Raw genomic sequence first — 21,988 nt, 5'->3', positions numbered from 1 at the left:
AAAACATAACTAGAGTCATAATCATAAACTCTAAACAATCGCGTCCCCAGTGTTACAACTATCAGAGCATGACACCTGACGCTACTAAAACACTGACTCATGAGCTAATCCTCACCGAGTCGAACAGCCGATATCCTCAATCTGAAAATGACAACATGTAAGGGTGAGTCTCATCATAATTAACAAATGTTATAAGGTTATAAAGTAATAACACATCACAGTTGCATTATTCACCCAATTGTTTCATAAACAGACATTCACAACAAATCAAACCAAAATCAATACATCATTAACATTTACAACACTGGAACACATCCAATCATGTTATAAAGTATGCATATGTATGAACTGACACTATGCATGTGGTACCAACATCATCAAATGGGGATAACCCATGACCGATCCAACATCGTCCAAGATACGGCCCTGCCAGCACAGATTCCACACAATGGGAATCATGCCCTTCACTGATCCAACACACCCTTATGGATACAGTATCATCAATGAACATGAATGAATGCAACATATACAACATACTTCTACTATCATCATCATCAATCATCAACATCATCATCATCATTCAAGTATGTTCATATATATTAACATCATTCAATCACAATTCCATAATCATCATATACAAAACATACACGTATTTGTATCAATCAGCCTACTCAATAAGAATAGCACACATGTATTTTCATCATTCTAAAAACCGATCAATCATCATCATATAGATTATCCTACAAGGTTCGTTTAGCTCAAAACGGCGCATCAAACGGACCAACGGTTAAAAAGTTATGCATCTTTGAACTTTTAAAAATATCTCAAAACACCAACAGCACGCGGCGCCATCACCAGTTCGCGGCGCGAACTGAGCGTCCCAAAAATTCCTTGGCTCCCTGCCAAGCTGTTCGCGGCGCAAACATCCACACGTGGCGCGAAACGAGAAAAAGTTACGCCTTCGCGGCGCGAACACAGGTACGCGGCGCGACCTGAGCGTATCACAACTTCCTGGAATTCTGCCCACCTGTTCGCGGCGCCACCCTGTGCACGCGGCGCGAACCGGCGATTTCAGAAACCCCAACCTACAGAAAACAGCATTCTATGCATTCCAAACACACCCAATTCATACCAGTACGAACCTAGAGAAATAGAATGCACAAACAACACCAAATACGTCTCATAATACACCAATTACACATCAATTGAGACCATAACAACGCAGACATCATAGATTCAAACATAGAGATCAAACATCATACAATTGACTCAATCCCTAAACCTATCATATGACTCAATCGACCCGAATTCCACATCTATTCAGTATTATCAACCCCTAACCCGATAATAGATGATAATCAGATAAGTCCCCCCTTACCTTAGACAAATTTCTTGATTCTTGGTCTCTCCCTCTACCGTTCTCCTTCACTATCCTCGTTCCTCAGACTTTGTTCTTTCACGTTCTTTCTTTCTTCCCAATTCCAATTATTTTTTGAAAATAATAATAATATTAGTAAAGGGCCTTCCTATATCACACCCCTCCTTTTACTATTTCTCACATGGCCCAAATGCCATAAACCATTATTTATTTATTATTTTCACAAAATCCTTAATAATTCTAATTATTAATTCAATATTCTTGATTAAATTAATATTAAAATTATACGGGTGTTACATATAACATCCCTTGACTTCCCACACAACCATCCTGTTGTGACTAACCCCGCACAACAACCTACTGTGACTAACCTTAGATGATGAACCGTTCAGGGATCCAAACAGGATATAACATTCACTAGTCTACTTAGAGATTACAAGATTGCTTCTTATTCAAGCTGATTCTCTCCTATCTTAAGCACATATGTTTACGACTCATTGACTAGAAGTCACTTCTAGAGCCTAAACAATCTATCAGAAGTTTCTAAGATTTTAAACATTACGAGCAACAACTCTATGTGTTTTACAATGTATTACAAGTTATGACAGAACTTGTAGTATTCTTCTTTTATCTTCTGATTGAGATCTTCTCCTTCTTCTCATAAGTAGATTAAGAGACTCGGCTCTTATATTGGATGCTTCTTGCTTGGTCTCTTGTATCTCCTGAAAGCTGATTAAGGGACACAACCCTTATTGAGAATGCTTCTTCAGAATGATCATCTTCTTTTTCTATAAGCAGATAAAGAGCAACAGCTCTTATTTAGATTGCTTCTTGAGCTTCTATTTCCTTAAGCAGACTCACAACAGCAGTTCTGTTTTGTGTGCTTCTTCATGTTGGTCTTCAGCTCCTCCTTCTTCAATTCTGATCATAAAGCTTGTTACAGCTTGATGGCACATTGATCAACATAAGTAAACATGAAACACTTCTTACGAGCAACAACTCAGTGTCTTCAGTTTCCCAAGTCTTTCAATATGATCATTAATCCACATGATCAAATATTCTTGGATATCTTCTAACTCCATTTGAGGATACTGCTTAACAACAGGTTTTCTTCTTTTTCATCCTCTAGAATTCTTCATATAGGCATATGATTAGTGTATAGCAACACCATAGATTAATTCATAACATACTAAGTATGTGTTGCCTCTTGTGTAGCTTTTGAAGCATGGTTTCATGTAGTTTCTTTTTCTGCTCTTCATGCTTAGCTTCTCTCTACAGATTTCTCTCAGGGTTTCTCCTTTTCTGCACTCTGTGGTAGCACCATGGATACACACTTTGAATACTCACTTAATGCATTTTGGGTGTACGAATGGGCACACATTCAAGTTTGAAGTTTGATATATATATATATATATATATATATAGCTTGGTGTGTTACCGTTGGAATCTAGCCGTTTGAGACTTGTTTGAATGTTGCTTTGAAAGCTTCGTCTAGATTGAGCCTTTTGTGATAAGTTTCGTTCTTGGCAGAACCTTATCTTCAGCATGTTGATGGCGTGCTTCTTTGGTTAAACTTGTCTTTCTAATGCGCTGCATGTGGCTTGCTTCTTCTTTTGACCTTGGGAGTTGATCCATTTAATGTTGCAACCGTTTTGCTTATGATGATGTTTCTAACGGCTCTTCCCTAGGATTCTAGGCTCTTTATGTTTTATTCAATTTGTATGCTGAGCTGTAGATGATCTTCTGATTTGCATGTGACTTTAGCTGATGTTTGTATGTTATATGTCACTGTATCGTAACTTTCAGAACTTGTTACTTCAGAACTTCTGATCTTCATACTTGTGTGATCTTCTGATGTTTGCAAAGCTTTTTGTAATTGATCTTTCTTGTTCATTTTTCTTACAGCTTCTGATGTACTTTCTGATTGAGACTGTTGTATGTAGACCTTGATATTGCTTGTCCTTCTGAATGGTCTTGTCTCTGATTGTTGCTTCTCTTGCTTCTGATCTGCGATCTTTGGCTTGTTTGACGTGTTCTTAATCAGAACATCTGATAATGATATTTAGCTTTGACAGTCTTCTAGATATAGTTGTTGTACACTTTTTCTGATGAATCATGTATAAGATTTATTGCATAGCATCTGCACACTAAATGAAACCATTAGTAATAAAATTGTTACTTCACAAAATAAATGTTAGTTATCATCAAAACCAGATTCTGAACATAGATTCTCAATCTTGTTCTAACAGCCCGGAGGTAGAAGTTTCTGCGGATGTAGAGTGAACATAAGGATTCTTTGGACGATTTTGATATCTAGGAAGGTAGCTATGTTTCACGAAGCAATGGTCGACAATGTGATATATTCTCCCACAATGTGTGCAGACACGAGTCAAGTTTTGATTTTGGCTACAACCTGTGCTATTAGAATAACGACCCCTTCCTCTAGAAGAAGATTGTTGAGATCCACGACCACCCCCAGAATTGTTTTGAACTTGAGAAATTAAAGGTTGATTTTCAGTGGTACAATTGGGAGGAGTTAATTGCTTTTCTTAACCAAGAACAAGGGAGAAAGCCTTTTTTATACTAGGTAGAGGATCAAGAATCATTATCTAAGATCGAACATGACAGTATTGCTCATTTAATCCCTTTAAGAAATTGAGAACCTTGTCTTGTTCACGAAATTTGCAAAGATCTGAGACCGCACCATAGGAGCATGGAATGGCACATGTGCAGTCACGGAATGGACGATAGGTATCAATATACTCCCATAGAGAAGTTAGATGTGTGAAACAACCAGAGACATCAATGGTTCCTCGATGAAGACGAACCAGATCATCTTGCAAGTCAGAGATGCGGAAAATGTCACCCTCAGAGAACCGATTACGGAGATTTTCCCATACGGTGTGAGCATTATCAAACCACAAGATGGATTGAGCAATATTTTCTGAAAGAAAGCGTTAAAGCCAAGAGAGGACGAGATTATTGCATTGAATCCATGGATCGTACATGATGCTTGTTGTGTGGGTTTTTTTTGGAAAGTTCATCGACAAAACGCAATTTGTTTTTGGAAATTAGTGCAACCTTCATGGATCTTGACCATACGATATAGTTTTTACTGTCGAGAGGTGGGGTGACAAGAACCAGTGTAGGGTTTTCGTTAGGGTGGATGTAATAGGGATTATAGGGGTTGTTAGAAAAATCAGCAAAGAGTGTGTCCGCCATGATTAGGGTTTTGAAGTTTTTGGGGAAGAGCAAGATTTGGGGTTTTGCGATTTGGTGTTTGGAGAAGAGAAATTAGTGAAGATTTGCAAAAATTCTTGATAGGAAGACAATGGAGATATGACAATGATGATGAATTGAGCAATTTTGGGGAACAATGGAGAAAGAAAGAGAAGAAATTTTATGTATCAAATTTATTTTAGAGAATAAGGAAATTCAGATTTGATGAAAGGAAAGAGAACCAATTGTTCTTGAAAGAGGGATGAGATGAAAGGAAGATTGGGATAAGTGCAAGTAGTGCACGTGGAAGAGGAAAGAAAACAATCAAATGCATGTTGTTGATACCATCTCAATGTAAAAAAGGTGATGCCATGCATCAAGAGAAAAAAGGAAAAAACTCATATTATTGATTAGGCCATATGATGGGCAGTGTATATATACAGAAATATTGTAACGGTAATAAACAAAATTAGCATAGTGTGCCTATAAGTAAGAGAGATAACCCACATTAACTTTAGCATACACGACCAGATTTTTAAAAACCAGACCGGACATCAAACCGATGAGGATATTGGGTCACTGGTTTATTGGTCGAACCATTGGGTCACTAGTCGAACCGCATAACTAAATCGGGTTAAATCGGATAACTCGGTTGAATAGATCGGTCGTTATAACAAAATTATATATATATATATATATATATATATATAATTTGTCGAACCGGATGATTCAGTCTCTAAAAAATATAACTAGCACTTAAATTTTTTGAAAATATCATATTATAAAAAAATCACAAGTTTATAATTTAAATTCAAATTTTAAACATAGGTATCACACATAATAAAATAGTATAAAATTATAATGTATAATTGCAAACAAAGTTTAATCACAACATAATCTAATTGAATAATGGTGAATTCTTATCTACCAAACTTAAAAAGTGGGGTAAAGTTACATTCAATATAAAATTTCTTGAAAACAACGTAAAATTGTACTATTTTATAATTAATTAAATGTGTTAAAATTAAATAAAACATTGTGATTGGTTGAAGGTACTCTACCCAACTTTTTGTGATGGGTAGAGAAGTTGTCCCCTTGAATAATTTATAACAAAATAATTTCATTGTCTACTAAATTTAATTTTAAGGAAAAATTATTTCAATTTCTTGATCTCCTTCTTCAATATCAAAATCATCGGTAACAAAATCAACCGTATCTGCAATATTTTTTATTTTTTTCTTTTATTTTTTATTTTTATTTTTCATTAAAATAATCAAAACGGCATCATTTTAATTTTTTTAAATAAAAAAATAAAAACACTGCATTTAAACTGCCGGCTCAGGAAAACCGCCAATTTTCTCGGTTTTTATGATTTATATCGGTTTTGACCGGTTCAATGACATTTTCGATCCAGCTATTGAACCAGACCGATTACCTGTCTGGTTCTGGTTCGAGCGGTCCGGTCCAGTTTTTATAGCACTGTACACGACTCAATTCCAACGTTAACTCTTATCTACATTTGTCTTCATTGTTTTATAAATTTTTTCTTATAATCATCACACAAATTTTTATGTTAGTAGATAAATTCAAATAAATTAATTTAAACAAATTAATACAAACAGGTTTTCAATGTGGATGCTCTCGGATGATTGTCTCCCCTTGAAAACTCAAGAAAACATTTTATTTCTTCGCCATAGTACTTCTAATATATCTGAAGTTACATAATTTCTTTTCAGCAAGTAGTAATAATAACCATGGAATGTTTTTTCTAGTACTATTTCAAACCTCTGTAAATCATAAATTATTCAGGAAGCTCCTATATAAATGGACACCAACATCTAAGTTGATATTGGTGTGTTTCTGTCTGGAATAGCATAAGCTGAATTCTCATATTTACCATTCCACCTGTTTGGATTTAAAAGAAATTAATTTTAGTAATTATAATAAAATAAGTTTAAGAAAACATGCTTATTAATTCAAAACTCAAACAACAACCAACCTGCTTTCTTCACTTTCTGGAATCTGAAGCTCTAATTCCTTGTCAAATTGCTTAAAGATTAAGTCCAATTTCTCATCATCGACTTTGTCAAGTGATGGAGGATCCCACTGAACAAGTAGGTTATTACTTAGTATTTGTAGAGACCGAAAAGTCGATAGTATGATTAGAAACAAAATTTGGGATAATTCATACATACAAAATCGTGCTAGAATTATGACACACAGGGCCGTCATAAGTTTACAGGAGGCCCAGTGTAAGTTAACCACAGTTTAACTGTGGCAAAATAGATTTTAGACTTTATATGATAGTCCGTCTGCACGTCCTCAAAGACGGTTCTGATGACACATATATACTACATAATAATGCATGCATGCACATAAAATGAGTGAGAGAGTACCTTTGGAGCATTGTCCTTGTCAATGGTGAGAGCTCTAATACCCTTAAAATCAAATGAAAGTGAAAGTTTTCTTCAGAATTTACTAGGGAACAGAACTAAACCATTTTTAACAACATTGAGCTGTCTTCTGTCAAAACATATTCGAACAATGACATTTCGGAATTTACCTCATACATATCCTCAGATATCGTAGCTCGGAGTATATTCATTGTTAATCTGAATTCCTTTTTGAGACTTTCAGATAGCGATTGATTCCTTCCTTCACGAACCTGAACATATCCAAGACAGTATTTTGAGTATACCGAAGAATGAAATTCTAAAATAGCATGTGAAGCCGACCAATGTTTTCAATAGTCTTTATGCTATTTACGACTTACGAAATTCTTACCGATCTTAATGCTATTTTCAATGCAGTAGGTGATGTTCTTTTCATTTCTTTCAAAACTGGAACTATCCATCCATTTCCTTCCTTGCTTGATTCAGCTTCCTTCATTCACATCAAAAGCTTATAGTATCATTCAAAGGCCCATAAAGAATACGGTTGAATCCAAAACGGTTATAAAATAATATTCCTATGGAAATGGTAAGAAACTTACAAGTGATTTAATAATTTCTTCAACAGAATCCTTTGAAAAGCACTCATCAATTAATGATTTCCTGAAAAATCTCCAAAAGTTAGTGTCATAGTGGAGATCAATTTGATGGTGATTGCAAGAACAAAACTGAAAAATACTAGAGATCATTGTAATTACTTGTTTAAGATACTCTCTTCATTAAGTTTAACTTCTAAAGAAAATTCTTCGATTACTGATCTCACGGCATTCTCATCACCAGAATTTAAGCTAATCAAGCGCTTCTCTAGCTCACCAATTTTCTGGTACATAGAAAATATAATCAAATTAACATAAACTTGCTTTCTGTGTGGCAAACATATGGAAAGTTAGATATTGATCGAATATATGATCAAATTAACAAAAAACAATTATGTATCTATGATTATGCGAGCAGTGAACATAACCAAACCTCAGAAGAGACGTAATGTGTTGCGAGTCCAGCTGCAACTAATTCCTTTCCATTTAACCGCGCTCCCGTAAGAGCCAAATATTCACCTGTATATTACACATACATGAAATAATCTCTCAAGTTTTCTATGTAATTCAGAAGAAAACACGATATAAAAGTTTTTTTCCCGAGATTGGGCACTACCTAAATACCCTGGCAAACGAGAATGGTAGTACGAGAAACCACAATCAGTATGAAACCCAAAACTTGCTTCAGGAGTGGCAAATACCTGTCAAAGCATACATTGACAATTACATCACAAAACTGAAAGGAATTTAGATAAATAATTTATTTATAAGATAAAAAATACTCACTGTTTTTTCTGTTACAACTGAGAACTTCAATGGGATCATCAATGCCGCACCTCCACCCATTGAAATTCCATTAACAAGAGCAACCTAATGTAACATAATAACAATCTTTTAGAAAAGATGAGACTTCGCCATACTTTTACAAGCATCATGTAATGCTTTAATGATTAAGAACAGTGGGAGTGGGATTAATTGAGTTAATGAACAGAACCTGAGTTTTCTTGTAGGTGCTAATGTGATGGCAAAGCCAGTAAAATCTGTAGACAACTTCAAGATTTGAATCCCCATCTGTCAATAATAAATGCATTACTCTTCAAAAGAGGTTGCACAACGTAAAAATGATTATATGCTTTGTTTCTCTCATTATGATTATCGGAACTGGATTTCCTACAGTCACAGCAAACGGTATTGTCACTGCAATCGTGGATGGAGACCGAACCACTTTTATTTTAACTTTATCAAATCAGATTTAAAATACAACTTCAAATTCAAGCCATCCTCGTTTTCATCCTTCAGATAAGATCACGACCGCAGGAAACATCGACGGAATCAAGCTATGTAGCACTGACACTTCAGATTGAAAGTGTGTCTGGTGTCTCTGACACATACCAATATCTAACATTGACACAACACTGGCACAGATTTATTTCTTAAAATAGGAACGTGTCAATGTCGTGTCCAACATTTTTGTATATATTTATGAACTTGTTTACACAGATTCCATAAAATCCTATAGAGAGTGATGGACTTACTTGTTATCCTGCCACCATAGAATACTCTCAAGTCCCCTCCAGCACAGAAAGCCCTTCCAGCTCCCTAATAATAATAAGTCAAATGCACATCAGCAAAGCAAGCAGCAAATACTAGCGGATCGTAGTAGATTGTTTAATTTTGATAGGTAATTGTCATAACCATAACAGTTCATTGTTCGATTCAAGAACCAAAACTAAATCGGACTGAACTGTCAACAGTTCAGTACAAGAAAATCAAACTGTTAATGGTTCATTCAGAACTTAACTGTTAATAGAGCCATTTCAACAATTTCAAAGAGTAATTAAGTAAATTACAACCTTAATGATGATTAGCTCGGCTTTCTCGTCTTTCTCCCATTTTTCCAAATATTTTGCCAGCAGAAAAACCTGAATGGATTCAAAGATTTAACAAAAATACGTTAGACAACTGGCCTAATGGCCTCACATACATACACACCTAAGGCGAAGGCTGAAAACCCGAACCCGAGCAACCGTATTAAGAGCTCGTTTGTTTCAGCTTTTTTTTTTACACTAACCACTAAAGGAAAAAATTGAAGGTTGAGTTGAGTGGAATTTACCAGGTTAGGTGAGATAGCATTCAATTGCTTTGGTCTGTTCAAAGTGACTACCCTTACATGATCTATCTCTTCAATAAGAACATCCTTTAACATCAAAATTCAAAATAGTCATTCATTATAAATCACCATATAAATTGCTAACACCTAGCAGAATTCGAACTTGAGATCCTGATAGGAGTGCACTCTCAGAAATCCAATCCCTTCGAGTTCAAAAAGAAAATGACTTACCTGTTGAGCTGGTAAGGAAGCACCAGATGCCATTTGATGTAAAATTGCTGCACAATTAAGTGAATTTAATTAAAAACTCAAAAGATAATAATCATAAACACAAAGATGAATTATTAAAATTAGAATAAACAAGTTGAATTTAGTTTAACCTGTAAGTATGAGGGGAATGGAGCAACAAAGTATAATTGAGGAAATGGGATGAAGTGCTATAATGCCACAACAATTAAGTGTTTGGGTTTTTAAGTCATCAGATAGTCAATGAGCGTTGAACAATACAACACTTAGTTGAATTGAATGGAGATTGAATTTTTCTTATTTTAATAATATTTTTAACAGCAAAATGGGAACTTCTTCACCTACCGACTGCCTGAAAATGGTAATACTCTTCTAGAATCTAGATCTACCATTTCACCTACCACTCTTTGTTGTCAATTACAAACCAACTACAACTACCTAGATATAAATAAAATAAATTGACCTTCAATTAAAATGTAATATTTTCAAAAAAAAGTATATACACATTTACCATCTCTTCCAATAATATGTACAAGTAGCTTCTTTTGATATTTTATAATCATTTTACTTCTTCTTCTTTTTTATATAAATTTTTAACTATTTCTTATACTAACCAAATTAACTACACTATTAATTAAATAATTAAAATTTGTAAAATATCATTATTTGATTTATTTTAATCTCTTTTTTCTAATTTAAAGACAAATATTTATCAACGAGAACTACATCATATTTTTTGTACACCATGATAAGAGCATGAAGAAAATTCTTAGAAAGATTTTTACATACAATTAATTATGATTTTTTATTAATTAAAAATAAAATAAAATTTTCTCTCTTCTCCCTCATCATAACCATATCATAACCACCTTATGATTTCAATTAAAAAAAATTAAATTTAAAATAAATTTAAAATTTTCTTTTCTCTTATTAATTGTTTATAAAAAAAAGTTTAAGATTATTTTCATAGAAGTATTTCTCAGAGCATGAATATCGTTAGTTTTTGTATCGTTTCTACACTATTCTCGAAGTAACGGTGTTAGATTTAGATGATTGGCTTTAAGAGACCGATACGTGTATACTTGCCAACCCTCTTTAGACCATCTCCAATGGTAGTTCCTTCTAATAAGTTCTCCACCTAGACATGCCACATCATAGTACCATTGCATTGCAATGCAACTATGAAAAAATTGTGGTACCCAATCAAATTAGTTTATAAGGTAAAGTTGTGGGCCCAATAATAACTTTTTAGAATTATACAATTAAAATAAAAATTATAAAAATTATTTTAAGATGATGTGGCTAGTGGGACCCATAAAGAACCCAAAAATGGATTGCACCATTGGAGATGCTCTTAGTTTGAGCACGTTTCTACACTGCCAGCAGCTCTATAAATATATTATTTAATTATTCGTTGTTACATATTTTAAAAATTAAATGTCACTTTGTATGATATGAATGTAAGGTATAATGTGAGATTTGATGGGATCTTTTTAGAGTTTTTAATAGGTTGTATAGACATTTAAAAAACTGTAGTTGAGTTGTTTAGATTTTAGAAAATATGAAAATGAAATATAATATAAAAAGTTATGTGGACCCAATTAATAGTCTAAAGTGGGGGTGATGAATGTGGATGTTCTATCTATAAGTGTTAGATCAATTTTACTTTGATCTTCTTTTGATGAAAGGACAAGTAAACAATATCAAATCCATTTTACTTCACTTTTATTTTTACACCACAACAATTTAACATATTTTTACACCACAACAACAGTGTCAGAATAAGAAAAAAAATTAAATAACCATGTTTAATAACAAAATTACCAAAAAAAAAAACCATGTTTTTGGGGTATTTACCAAAATGTCTAGGTTTGGGACCCCAAATAAGTGGATGTGTCAAACCAATTGGCGCATGTGTGCATTACTAGCCAAACCATTTGGCGCAAATGCTATGAATTTAGGGCAAAAGCATGTTAGCCATTCCATTTGGCGCAAATGCTATGAATTTAGGGCAAAAGCATGTTAGCCATTCCATTTGGCGCATGCATTCATTCTTCAACACATAGGCGTCATTTCATTTGGCTCCTATGTGTTGTGGTTTTTTTTTCAAAATTAACCCGTTTGGGTATTTTTACGCAAAGTTTTTGATTCCGTTGTTATATTTTCGTAAAAACGTCTGATAAATCGAGTTCGTAAAATTCTTAGTAACCCTAAATAATGTTTGCGTTGTCAATTGCGGTATTTTACTAAAGCACACTTTATTGATGAAAGACTTAGGAAAGGTTACAATAGGTGGTAAAGAAATTGATACATTGTCGGGAAAAAAAAACAAAGTAGATTAAACTTGCGACAAGGTCGAGCCACGATTAGGGCATCTTTTTCTATTGTGCCCTACCTGACGACAAATGCTGCATTTTCTTTCCATTTTGTCGTGGACATCCATTTCGGTTCTAATCCGCGAACTATTGGGGCGACCCTTTTTCTTTCGCCGCATTGCGTCATTATGCCAAACTACCTCCCCATCATACTCAGGCCAGTAATCCTCCTTGGCCACCACTGGAAACGCAGCACTGTAAACTCGGAGCAATGTCTGAGCCTTGTAAATTGGAGACAGTAATGATTTTGCGTCGTGGTGTGCAAATGCACATGCAGCTATGACATGTGAGCAAGGCATACGAAAAGCTTGAAACCTTCCACAGTCGCACCAATGTTCGTCTAGCAGAACCCTATATTGTTGTCTTGGCAAACCCTCATTGTGGTCAATTGTTTCGCGAACACTGAACGTGTGGTTGAATCGGTCGAAAGAACTTACTTGATGAGTGTTTGCTTTTGCCGATTGCTCTTGCATAAATTTCATGCAACTATCACTTAACAGTTGACCAGATTGTCTAACGTCACCCCACTTCCTGCCTCTTGTTGAGAATAGCGAAGCCATCCTAAATTAGGTTGCCTCCACTAGTGCTATGATAGGAAGGTTACAAATGCCTTTGAAAACTCCATTCATGGATTCTACCAGATTTGTCGTCATATGGCCCCATCGCACGCCGTTCTCATAAGCCCTTGTCCATTTCTCCCTAGAAAGGTTAACTATCCAACTTCCCGCATCTGGATTTGTCAGTACAATCTCACTCCGATAATGCTGGAATGTGGGTTGGGTTAATGCATAACCAGCATTGACTAGGGCCTTCCTGAGCTGCCTATCCTTGATCTCCCGCATGAAGTTCTGGGCGATGTGGCGAATACAATAGACGTGTTTTGATGGTGGGTCATGCCATCCGTTTGTTGGATTGTTATAAGCACTCTCAATGGAAGTGTGCCTATCAGAGATTAAACAAATGTCAGGTTGAGGAGCAACATGTTCTCGGAGGTTCCTTAGAAAGAAACTCCAAGCAGCGGCAGTTTCACCTTCAACAATTGCGAACGCCACTGGAAATATGTTGTTGTTCCCGTCCTGTGCAACCGCCATAAGCATGGTTCCCTTGTATTTGCCGTATAACCATGTTCCATCAATTTTAAGTATGGGTTTACAATGTGCAAACCCTCGTACGCAAGGTTTGAACGCCCAAAAAAGGCGATGGAATATTCCATTTCCTTGGACAGGGTTTCCATCCGGGGCATGTGCGGGCAGTGTCTCTAGAATAGTAACAGTGTCAGGTGCGTAACTTTGTAGTGTAGTAAGGTAGCGGGGAAGAAGTTTGTATGACTCCTCCCAGTTGCCGTAGACTTTTTCAATTGCCTTTGTTTTTGCAACCCACGCCTTTCTATAAGATGGAGTGTAGTTGTAGGCTGTAACGATATGCGAGATAATATTTTTGACCTTCAAAGACGGATCAGAGCTTATGAGAGGCAAGATCTCCTGACAGATAAGATTGCCACTAAGTTTCGTATGATCCTGGGAAGTGTTAGGGTTGACACATGTGTGTTGTTGCGTAATCGACCCTATGACCCATGCATTACTTCTCTTCCTATAAGAAGCCAATAGTCTGAAGTCACATTCTGGATTTTTACAAGTGATTACATACCGTTCCAGGTTTGAACGATCTACTTCAAAATCAACGTTGTGCGCCATGTGCCATTTTTTTATTGTTCTAAGACATGCCTCCTTAGAAGGAAACTTTTCTCCTTCCTTTAACTCATCGTCGTTTTGGATGTACGGTGTGAAGAAGATGTCGGATGATGGTTCGTCACCTTGCAGGTTCAAGTTACTCATATGTGTTGGAGGTGCGTACACATGAGCTGGAGGCACCGGCATGTGTTGCTCGTCGTCAGATTCCTCGTTGACCATGTCGTCAAAATCAGTTTCCAGATCTTCTTCTTCCTCGTCTATGACATCAACCTCTTCTTGCTCATTGACTGGTGGGTCAATAACTTGCGACTGGACAATATGAGTTTCTTGTGTCTCAACCTGTATAGTAACGTACAACTCGATGGAATCCAAGCCAGAATATTCGTGGGTAGCAAACATGTCTTGGAGGTCTTCGTCATTTGCAATCTGCATCTCATAAAACTTGACGGTGTTGTTGTTATTGAAAGAGGGACATTGGTAAAAAAATGTTTGCAATAGGACCCATTGCAATCTTAGCGTGAAGTCGCTGAATGAAGGATGTAAAGGTGGCTCTTTTGCTTAACAAAAATGGCACAACTTGAGTGTTTCTCATCACAAAACCGGCTATTTCATGTGAGTAAGTCTCACCGTTTAGATGGGCATGTACCAAGTATTGGGGAGATGAAGCCATTGTTTCGGGTTAGTGTTTGGGTGTTGTAATATCAGGTGATAATAGGCAATATTGTTTGTGTGTGTTGTAATGTTCAGAAATATTGGTTGTCTTATATAGGATAATGTTCTATTGCACAATGTTACCAACATGCTTACAGCACGCTGTCCCAAGATTCCAACATGACGAGACTAGACAGACGCACGCTGATCTAGGTCTCTCACAAGATTCCAACATGACCAGACTAGACAGACGCACGCTGATCTATGTCTGCCTCAAGATTCCAAATTGAATGTAAAAGATCAACACACAATGGTAAATGTCTGTTAGCTTAATTAATGTTCAGACAACCACAACTAACACAACAACCACATTTATTTTAATTAAATGACCCAGCGTTTGCAACACAAAACAACTGGTAGAACACGAAATTACATTGCAAAAAATAAAATAACAAAAAATAACTGGTAGAACACGAAATTACAATGCATTAAATGAAATAACACAAAACAACTGGTAGAACACGAAATTACATTGCAACAAATACAAAAAAAAAACACATAATCTAAACTACTCAAGTATCACTGCAAGAACAAGTGGATTTTCAACTCCTCGGTTAACTTCTCCACTGTGTGTCCAAAACATTAGATCCACATCCACATCGTCTTTCACACGATCCCAATAATACATGTAGGTGCCTTCTGGGTTATTATCCGTCAACGTAATGTATGGACAACGATAATCTATTTGTTTAAGTTTCCTAGTTGAACCATCTAGTTGACGAAACCCGGTGTTGATGGCTCTAACAATTCTCTTGAAATCCCAATGTGGGTTCAGACAAACCCGCATGTGATTACCTTCCTCAAAAAAGACTACAGCCCAAACTGAATCCATTTATGATTATTTGCAGTAAGAATAAAAAAAGAGTTAATACTTCAACTGCATACACACACCTCTATTTATAGAAGAGCGTACCACTTGTAGCAAGTATTTTTTAGCGCGTAAATATGGAGGGAAATATTGTTGTTAATTATTTATAACTTAAATATTTATAACTTACTTATCAAGTGTACCACTTGTAGCAATTAGTCGTAACGATAAAATATCATTTCATTGAAATATGCGTTGAGCATTTGATTGAACAGTACAGAAGTTACAGAAATGATAATGAAACTGCGGCATCTAGGTTATTACAACGGTTAAAACAATGTTTTCTCTGTCCTCCATCATCCGAGTGCATTGGATGTCGTCTTCCATAGTCTCCCACCAACGCTGCCTTTCAAGAAAAACACCACCCCTTGTTCTAAGCCTCTTGATAGATTTGATTTCTTCGCCGGGACTGTACTCCCCATCCAAAAACCTCAGGATGGTCCTCTTAAGTTGTTCCATGGAATGGATATTCCAAAACATAATCGGCATGGGAGGTTTGACAGGAGAGAAAATGACGTGCTCGTTCCTTCGACGATACTCCGGTTGATAGTCGAACCGCCTCACAGGTGGTGGAGGCTCAGAGCTCCATTGCGTGCTATCTGGCCTTATGCGAGATCTCATTTTTATTTCGTTTGTGTAGTCTTATGCACGCAAGAAACCCTAATTTATGGAGGGACGGACGCCTGAATTACGGTCTGTAACACAACTAGGGTTTCCACTACATGACAAAATAGAAACCCTAATTTTCAAAAAAAAAAATTAGGGTTAATACATATGCGCCAAATGGAATGGCGCATATGTTATTTGCCTTTCCTGGAAGGCGCCAAATGGTTTGGCGCATTAGTGTTAAGTTCAAAGAATATGCCATTCCATTTGGCGCATATGTATTAAACATTTGGTCCCCACCTGGTCCCACATGGTCCCCACCTGTTAACGTCTTAATAATTTCTGTGTTTTGCATGCGTCTGGAACAATTCCTGATAAGATTCCTGAAACGATTCCCCCTAATATTGCATGCATGCAACCCTATTTGTCACCTATTCCTGCTCTGCATGCATGGCACCATGTCCTGTCACCGAAAGTTATGTTGCATGCATGCCAACCACTTCTACAGAAGCAACACCTAGCAACTTTGAATGTGTTACCGTTTCAGTCTCATCACTATATATACTACCTTGACCTCTGCAGATTTCTCATCACCATCACTCATTTACTCTCACAATAATCATTTTGCTTTCAAATTCCAGATTTCCAGTGTTCAACCATGTCTCTCTTAACAATGGGTGATACGCACCGAGGAACCCCGGAGAACATCGCATCCTATGTAAGTATTTTACTATTACGTTCATAACATGCATCTGTCTATTATGTTATAACTGCATACTAATGCATACATAATTATTTTCAGGATGCTTCTCGATTCCGGACTCGTAGTCACTCGATCATCGCTCCAGACGAACGCATAAGACCCTACTTAGAAGTTGCTGGTTTCGGACCCATTAGCAGCATCGCTGAGGCTTCCATTGATCACAAATTTGTTCTGGCCTTGTTAGAACGCTGGAGGCCGGAGACACACACTTTCCATCTTCCAACACGGGAGTGCACCATAACCCTGGAGGATGTTCACATGCTACTAGGCCTTCCAGTTGACGGTAAGGCAATTAATGGTTGTGTCATGCAGGCAAATTCCCTATGCTATCAGGCATTGGGTATAGACTTGGTTGAGGGACAAGTTGGTGCTAGGGGACAGGGTGTTAACCTTAAGAGGTTAAAGGGCTATTATGATAATTTTTGGTTGAATGATGATTCTCCCCAAGAAACTATACTTCAGAAAACCAGGTGCTACCTGATCTTGCTAATTGGAAACGTTTTGTTTCCAGATAGTACGGGTAACACTTTTAATTTCATGTATCTACGTTTATTAATGGATTTTACTAGAATTAGTCTATATAATTGGGGGTCTGCAGTGCTGGCTACGGTGTACCAATCCCTGTGCAAGAACGCAAAATACGATTCTTTCATATTCTATGGATGCGCTCTGTTGGTGAAAGTGTGGGGGTGGTGGAGGATGCATATAATGGCCCCGATTAACAAAGCCAGTTGGACCTTTCCGTATGCGATGAGGTAACTTCGCGGCGGCGTCAACAATCGTCCTCGACGTGTCATAACCAGAACTCAGTGCGGAACAGATGGTTATCTTGGCGATGGACGCCATTAGGCATTTTGTTATGTACTTTGTTGTGTTTTCTTTAATCAATTGTTGTCGATGTATCGTTTCTCTTAAATTAATGAAATTTGTTATTTCCCGTTATTATATATAGCCTCGTTGTTTCGATTTCGAATAACGGATGTCAATATAGGTTTTCTAAATTTAATTATAAAAACTATAAAAAATAAATTAAAAAAAAGCATTTGGTCTTAGGCGCCAAATGGTTTGACTAATAGGAAAAAAAAACCCTAATGCGCCATTCCATTTGGCGCAAACAATAGTAAAGTTAGGGTTAACCAAATGGTTTGGCGCATGCACCCCATTACAACACTCATACGCCAATTGGTTTGGCGCATCCACTTATTTGGGGTCCCAAACCTAGACATTTTGGTAAATACCCCGAAAACATGATTTTTTTTGTAATTTTTTTATTAAACATGGTTATTTAAATTTGTTTTTCTCAGAATCATTTCACTTTATTATATTTTTTGCACAAGAACGTGTGAAAAATGTGAGTATATTTTACTTTTTTTTTCTTTTCACAAAAGACAAATGAATAGTGTTAAATCTATTTTTTACTTCACTTTTTTCTCCACAAGGACGAGTGAACCAAATCAAATATATTTTACTCTATTCATTTCTGACATAAGGAGGAATGAACAATGTCATATTCATTTTACTCCACTTTTTTTATGCACAATGACAAGTGAATAGTGTCAAATTTTTGTGGATTTACGTGTCTCTGGGTATAATCAATAAGTAATTCAAGATGGCCGCTTTGTTTTGATGATGACATGGTTTTAATGATGACAACACTTAAAGTCAAGCAATTGGTGAAGTTAGCTCAAGCGGTTAAAGAGACACGAGGTGGTTGATCAAGCTATCCTCCTGAATCAAGCTAAAGACATTTGTTTAAAGTCAACACTGTAGTCCAATGCTGGTGCGGTAAAGCGGCAAGCAAAAAGTAATAGGTATTATTTATTACCGGGTGATATAGGTTATATCGTATCGTAGTCCACAGAGATTGGTGAGAAAAACTGCCGTTCGACTATCTCGCGTTCTAAGTTTCATGATTGGGTGCGGAAAAGTAAATGCGGGAAAAGTAAATAAAAGCAAATAAACAATCTCAATAGTCTAAGAGAAATAGTTATGGAATTGCATTTCGTTCTACCCGTTGAATACTTAAATCGGAAGATCTTATCGCAACACACTCACAATACGCATCAAAATCACCAGGCAACAATCGAGACACCACATCAGTGTCCATTTCTGAAACACCGACGAAAACTCAACCGTACTATTCACATCAGCGATGTCTCAACCGACACAAACAACACAGAGGCATTAAATTCGATACCCGTTACGATTATTAGCCCTAAATCCATTTCTGAAATCTAGAAACTAACAGTTATCATTCCTAATCAAGATCTATGATGTCTATTTCTACAACAACACAAATCCAGAACATTTAAGCAAAAAGATCTAGAACAACAACAATGATGATTTGTAAAGCGAATATATAAACGATCCCAATATCGACAAATGTACATACAATAAGAGTAGAAATATACATACAACACCCGTCATTGAAATGAAACAAAGGGAAGAAAGAAGATGAACAAAAATATCTCACCGTCACAATGAAATCGAGACAAATCCATAGTCAATCCATATGATGTAGCATCCAATGGTGTTTTTTAAGCCTCTAAACTATCAAAAATGGATCAGAGCCACTCCAAGGGGGAAATGGGTGATAAAAACCTAAAAAAACTTGTTCTGAACTATTTATACAAAAACTGAAAATCGCAGAGCGCGCGACGCGAGTTCTGCCTAAAATTTATGCTTTTGCTCCTACAGCGCGCGATGCTCCTTATTCCGGCACGACGCGAGCTACACCAGAACAGCAGTTATTACTTCAAAACGCGTCTGCAGTCGTGTCTTCGACACTTTTTTCCTCGAGGCTCCGAAAATGCAAAAATACCTACAAAAAGACAACAAAACTATCAAACGGTACATATTTACACGAAAACGTATTAAAACACAAACGATACAAATATACACAAAACAGGGAATTATTCAAACGGTATTAACAAAAAGTATTGATAAGTGCCACTATTTACATACACAAAATAACTACATTTTGGCACTTATCATCCAACAACTCTCAGGTGAAGATTTAAGGTTTATGATCATTGTTGGTTTAAACTTTCAACAACTCAAGTGATGGCAACTAAAATGAAAATATCCCAAGCCTCATCAAGAATACTCAAGGCTCTAGTGTGATGCTAAAATCAAAGATAATTTGGGGATTGTTTCCTTGATAGAAAAACCTTTTTTAAATAGTCTAATCAATTAACCTAATCGATCAGATAATTCTTAATTGTGTCTCTAATGGATTATGACAGTCTCTTAAAGATTAAAAACGACTATATTTCTAAACCTTCCATTCTTGACACCCCAACCGATTATTGGCATTGCCTAATTGGTTAGGTCATTTATTTGCCTCTTGGATTGTTTCCAAATTTTCAAAATTTTTAGCCTATAAATTTAGAGTTTCTCTATCCTTTCAAAACAACCAAAAAAATGTGAAAAATCTCACTTTTCATTTCTCTTGTAATCTCTTTAAATATTTCATATTTTTCTCACATTTTTTAGCCATAGTGATATTAGGATGTTCTTGAGGCTTAATAAGGATATTGTTCTAGGTGAGGGTATAAATATAAATTTACCAAGTGTAGATTTTTTTTCACTTGACTAAATTATTCTTTCTTAGAAAGTGATTATTTTGGTTGGGAGACAATCCACTTAAAAGCTCTTATTTTTATTTGGGATATTAGTTTTAGTCTTTCTTTGGTTTGTGAGCTCCGCCTAGGGCTGAACAAAAATAAACCATCCGACTCAAACCGCTCGGCCCATGCTATCCGAATGGGTTCGGTCGGGTCAAAATCGGGTCAACAGATTTGTCAGATGGTTCAAGCGGTTTATTTTGGATAGTGACGATTCAGATGGGCCAATTCAACCCAAAATAAACCGAATCTGGCCGAGCCCAACAATGGCCCAATAACTAAACTTTAACCCAAATAAATACCTCATTATCTCTCTGTCAAGTGAAAACCTAACCCTAATTTGGTCTCTCACTTCACCTTGCATCGTTTCACTCTAAACTCACTTCTACCCTCAACCTCTCACAGATCTCAGTCTCTCATTTCCTCTTATACCTCTTTCTTCCATTCTTTTCGTCACCACTCAATCCTTCACTCATATCTATTTATCAGGCTCTCTCATCTCCTTCACTCAATCCATTTCTATGAATGTTGTTTTCAAGCTCTATATCTACTAATTCATTATTTATTTTTCTTTTTAGATTTTGATTCAAGGCTACATCAGATCCGATGATGTAATATGTAGACTCAAGGCTTAATTGCTGGAATAAATGATGTGGTTGATCAAAGATGACCAAGACCCCATGGAGTGAAGATTAACTTCATTTGTAATACAAGAACAAGGGCCTGTAATTTTTTAAGTTTTAGATCTGAGATGCTTTAGATGTATAAGCTTGAGATATATAACTAATTTTAAAACATATTACATATTACATGATTGATTTCATTGTTTTTTAATTTCACCAGAAAACTTAGTTAGATTTAATTTAAAAGAGATTAAATGAGTTCACCTCTAAAATTAGTTAAATGTAATTTAATAGAGAGATTTTCAATAAAATTTCTAGATTATATTTAAAGTAAAAGTGAATGAGTTTATTTGTTATAATTTATAAACAAATATAAAAGTCGTATTCAATAGTATGGGATTAATTTTTGAATCGGTCCAATAATTGGCCTAATCAGTAAGAAACAATTTTTTTTTACAATTTCTTTATAGACTCCATCCTTCTTGGTCACCCGCGGAAAAATTTCCAAATTGCCCCTATATTTTGGAAATGCATTTCCGAAGTCACCTTTTTAAGAAAAAAAAGCCAGTTTCGGAGATGCACCAAAGCCAGTTTCGGAGATGCATCTCCGAAAACACCACAAAAAAGGTGATTCGGAGATGTACATCTGAAATAAAGTTTTTTTTCAGAAAAAATGTGACTTCAGAGATGCAATTCCGAATTCACCCCCTTGGAATAATTCGGAGATATATTTCTGAAATCTTGTCTGATTCAGAATTCATAAAACAAACGAACAACGCTTCGATT

General features: G+C 36.0%; 1 protein-coding gene across 1 annotated transcript; it reads right to left on the bottom strand.

Moving 5' to 3' along the window:
* Window positions 1-6,256: 6,256 nt before the first annotated feature.
* LOC131630754 (3-hydroxyisobutyryl-CoA hydrolase-like protein 5) lies at window positions 6,257-10,226 on the bottom strand. Its single transcript, XM_058901502.1, has 16 exons — window positions 10,074-10,226; window positions 9,925-9,971; window positions 9,697-9,780; window positions 9,437-9,505; window positions 9,119-9,182; window positions 8,578-8,654; window positions 8,370-8,453; window positions 8,200-8,284; window positions 8,017-8,102; window positions 7,746-7,867; window positions 7,590-7,650; window positions 7,382-7,480; window positions 7,161-7,262; window positions 6,994-7,035; window positions 6,597-6,703; window positions 6,257-6,502 (listed from the first exon to the last, which is right to left on the bottom strand). The coding sequence occupies exons 2-16, from the start codon at window positions 9,955-9,957 to the stop codon at window positions 6,436-6,438; spliced, it is 1,182 nt and encodes a 393-aa protein (XP_058757485.1). The 5' UTR covers window positions 9,958-9,971; window positions 10,074-10,226; the 3' UTR covers window positions 6,257-6,435.
* Window positions 10,227-21,988: the final 11,762 nt, after the last annotated feature.

The sequence above is a fragment of the Vicia villosa genome, unplaced genomic scaffold (genome assembly GCF_029867415.1).
Source record: "Vicia villosa cultivar HV-30 ecotype Madison, WI unplaced genomic scaffold, Vvil1.0 ctg.000731F_1_1, whole genome shotgun sequence".
NCBI lineage: Eukaryota > Viridiplantae > Streptophyta > Magnoliopsida > Fabales > Fabaceae > Vicia > Vicia villosa.
This window is presented reverse-complemented; position numbering and strand designations above follow the sequence as displayed.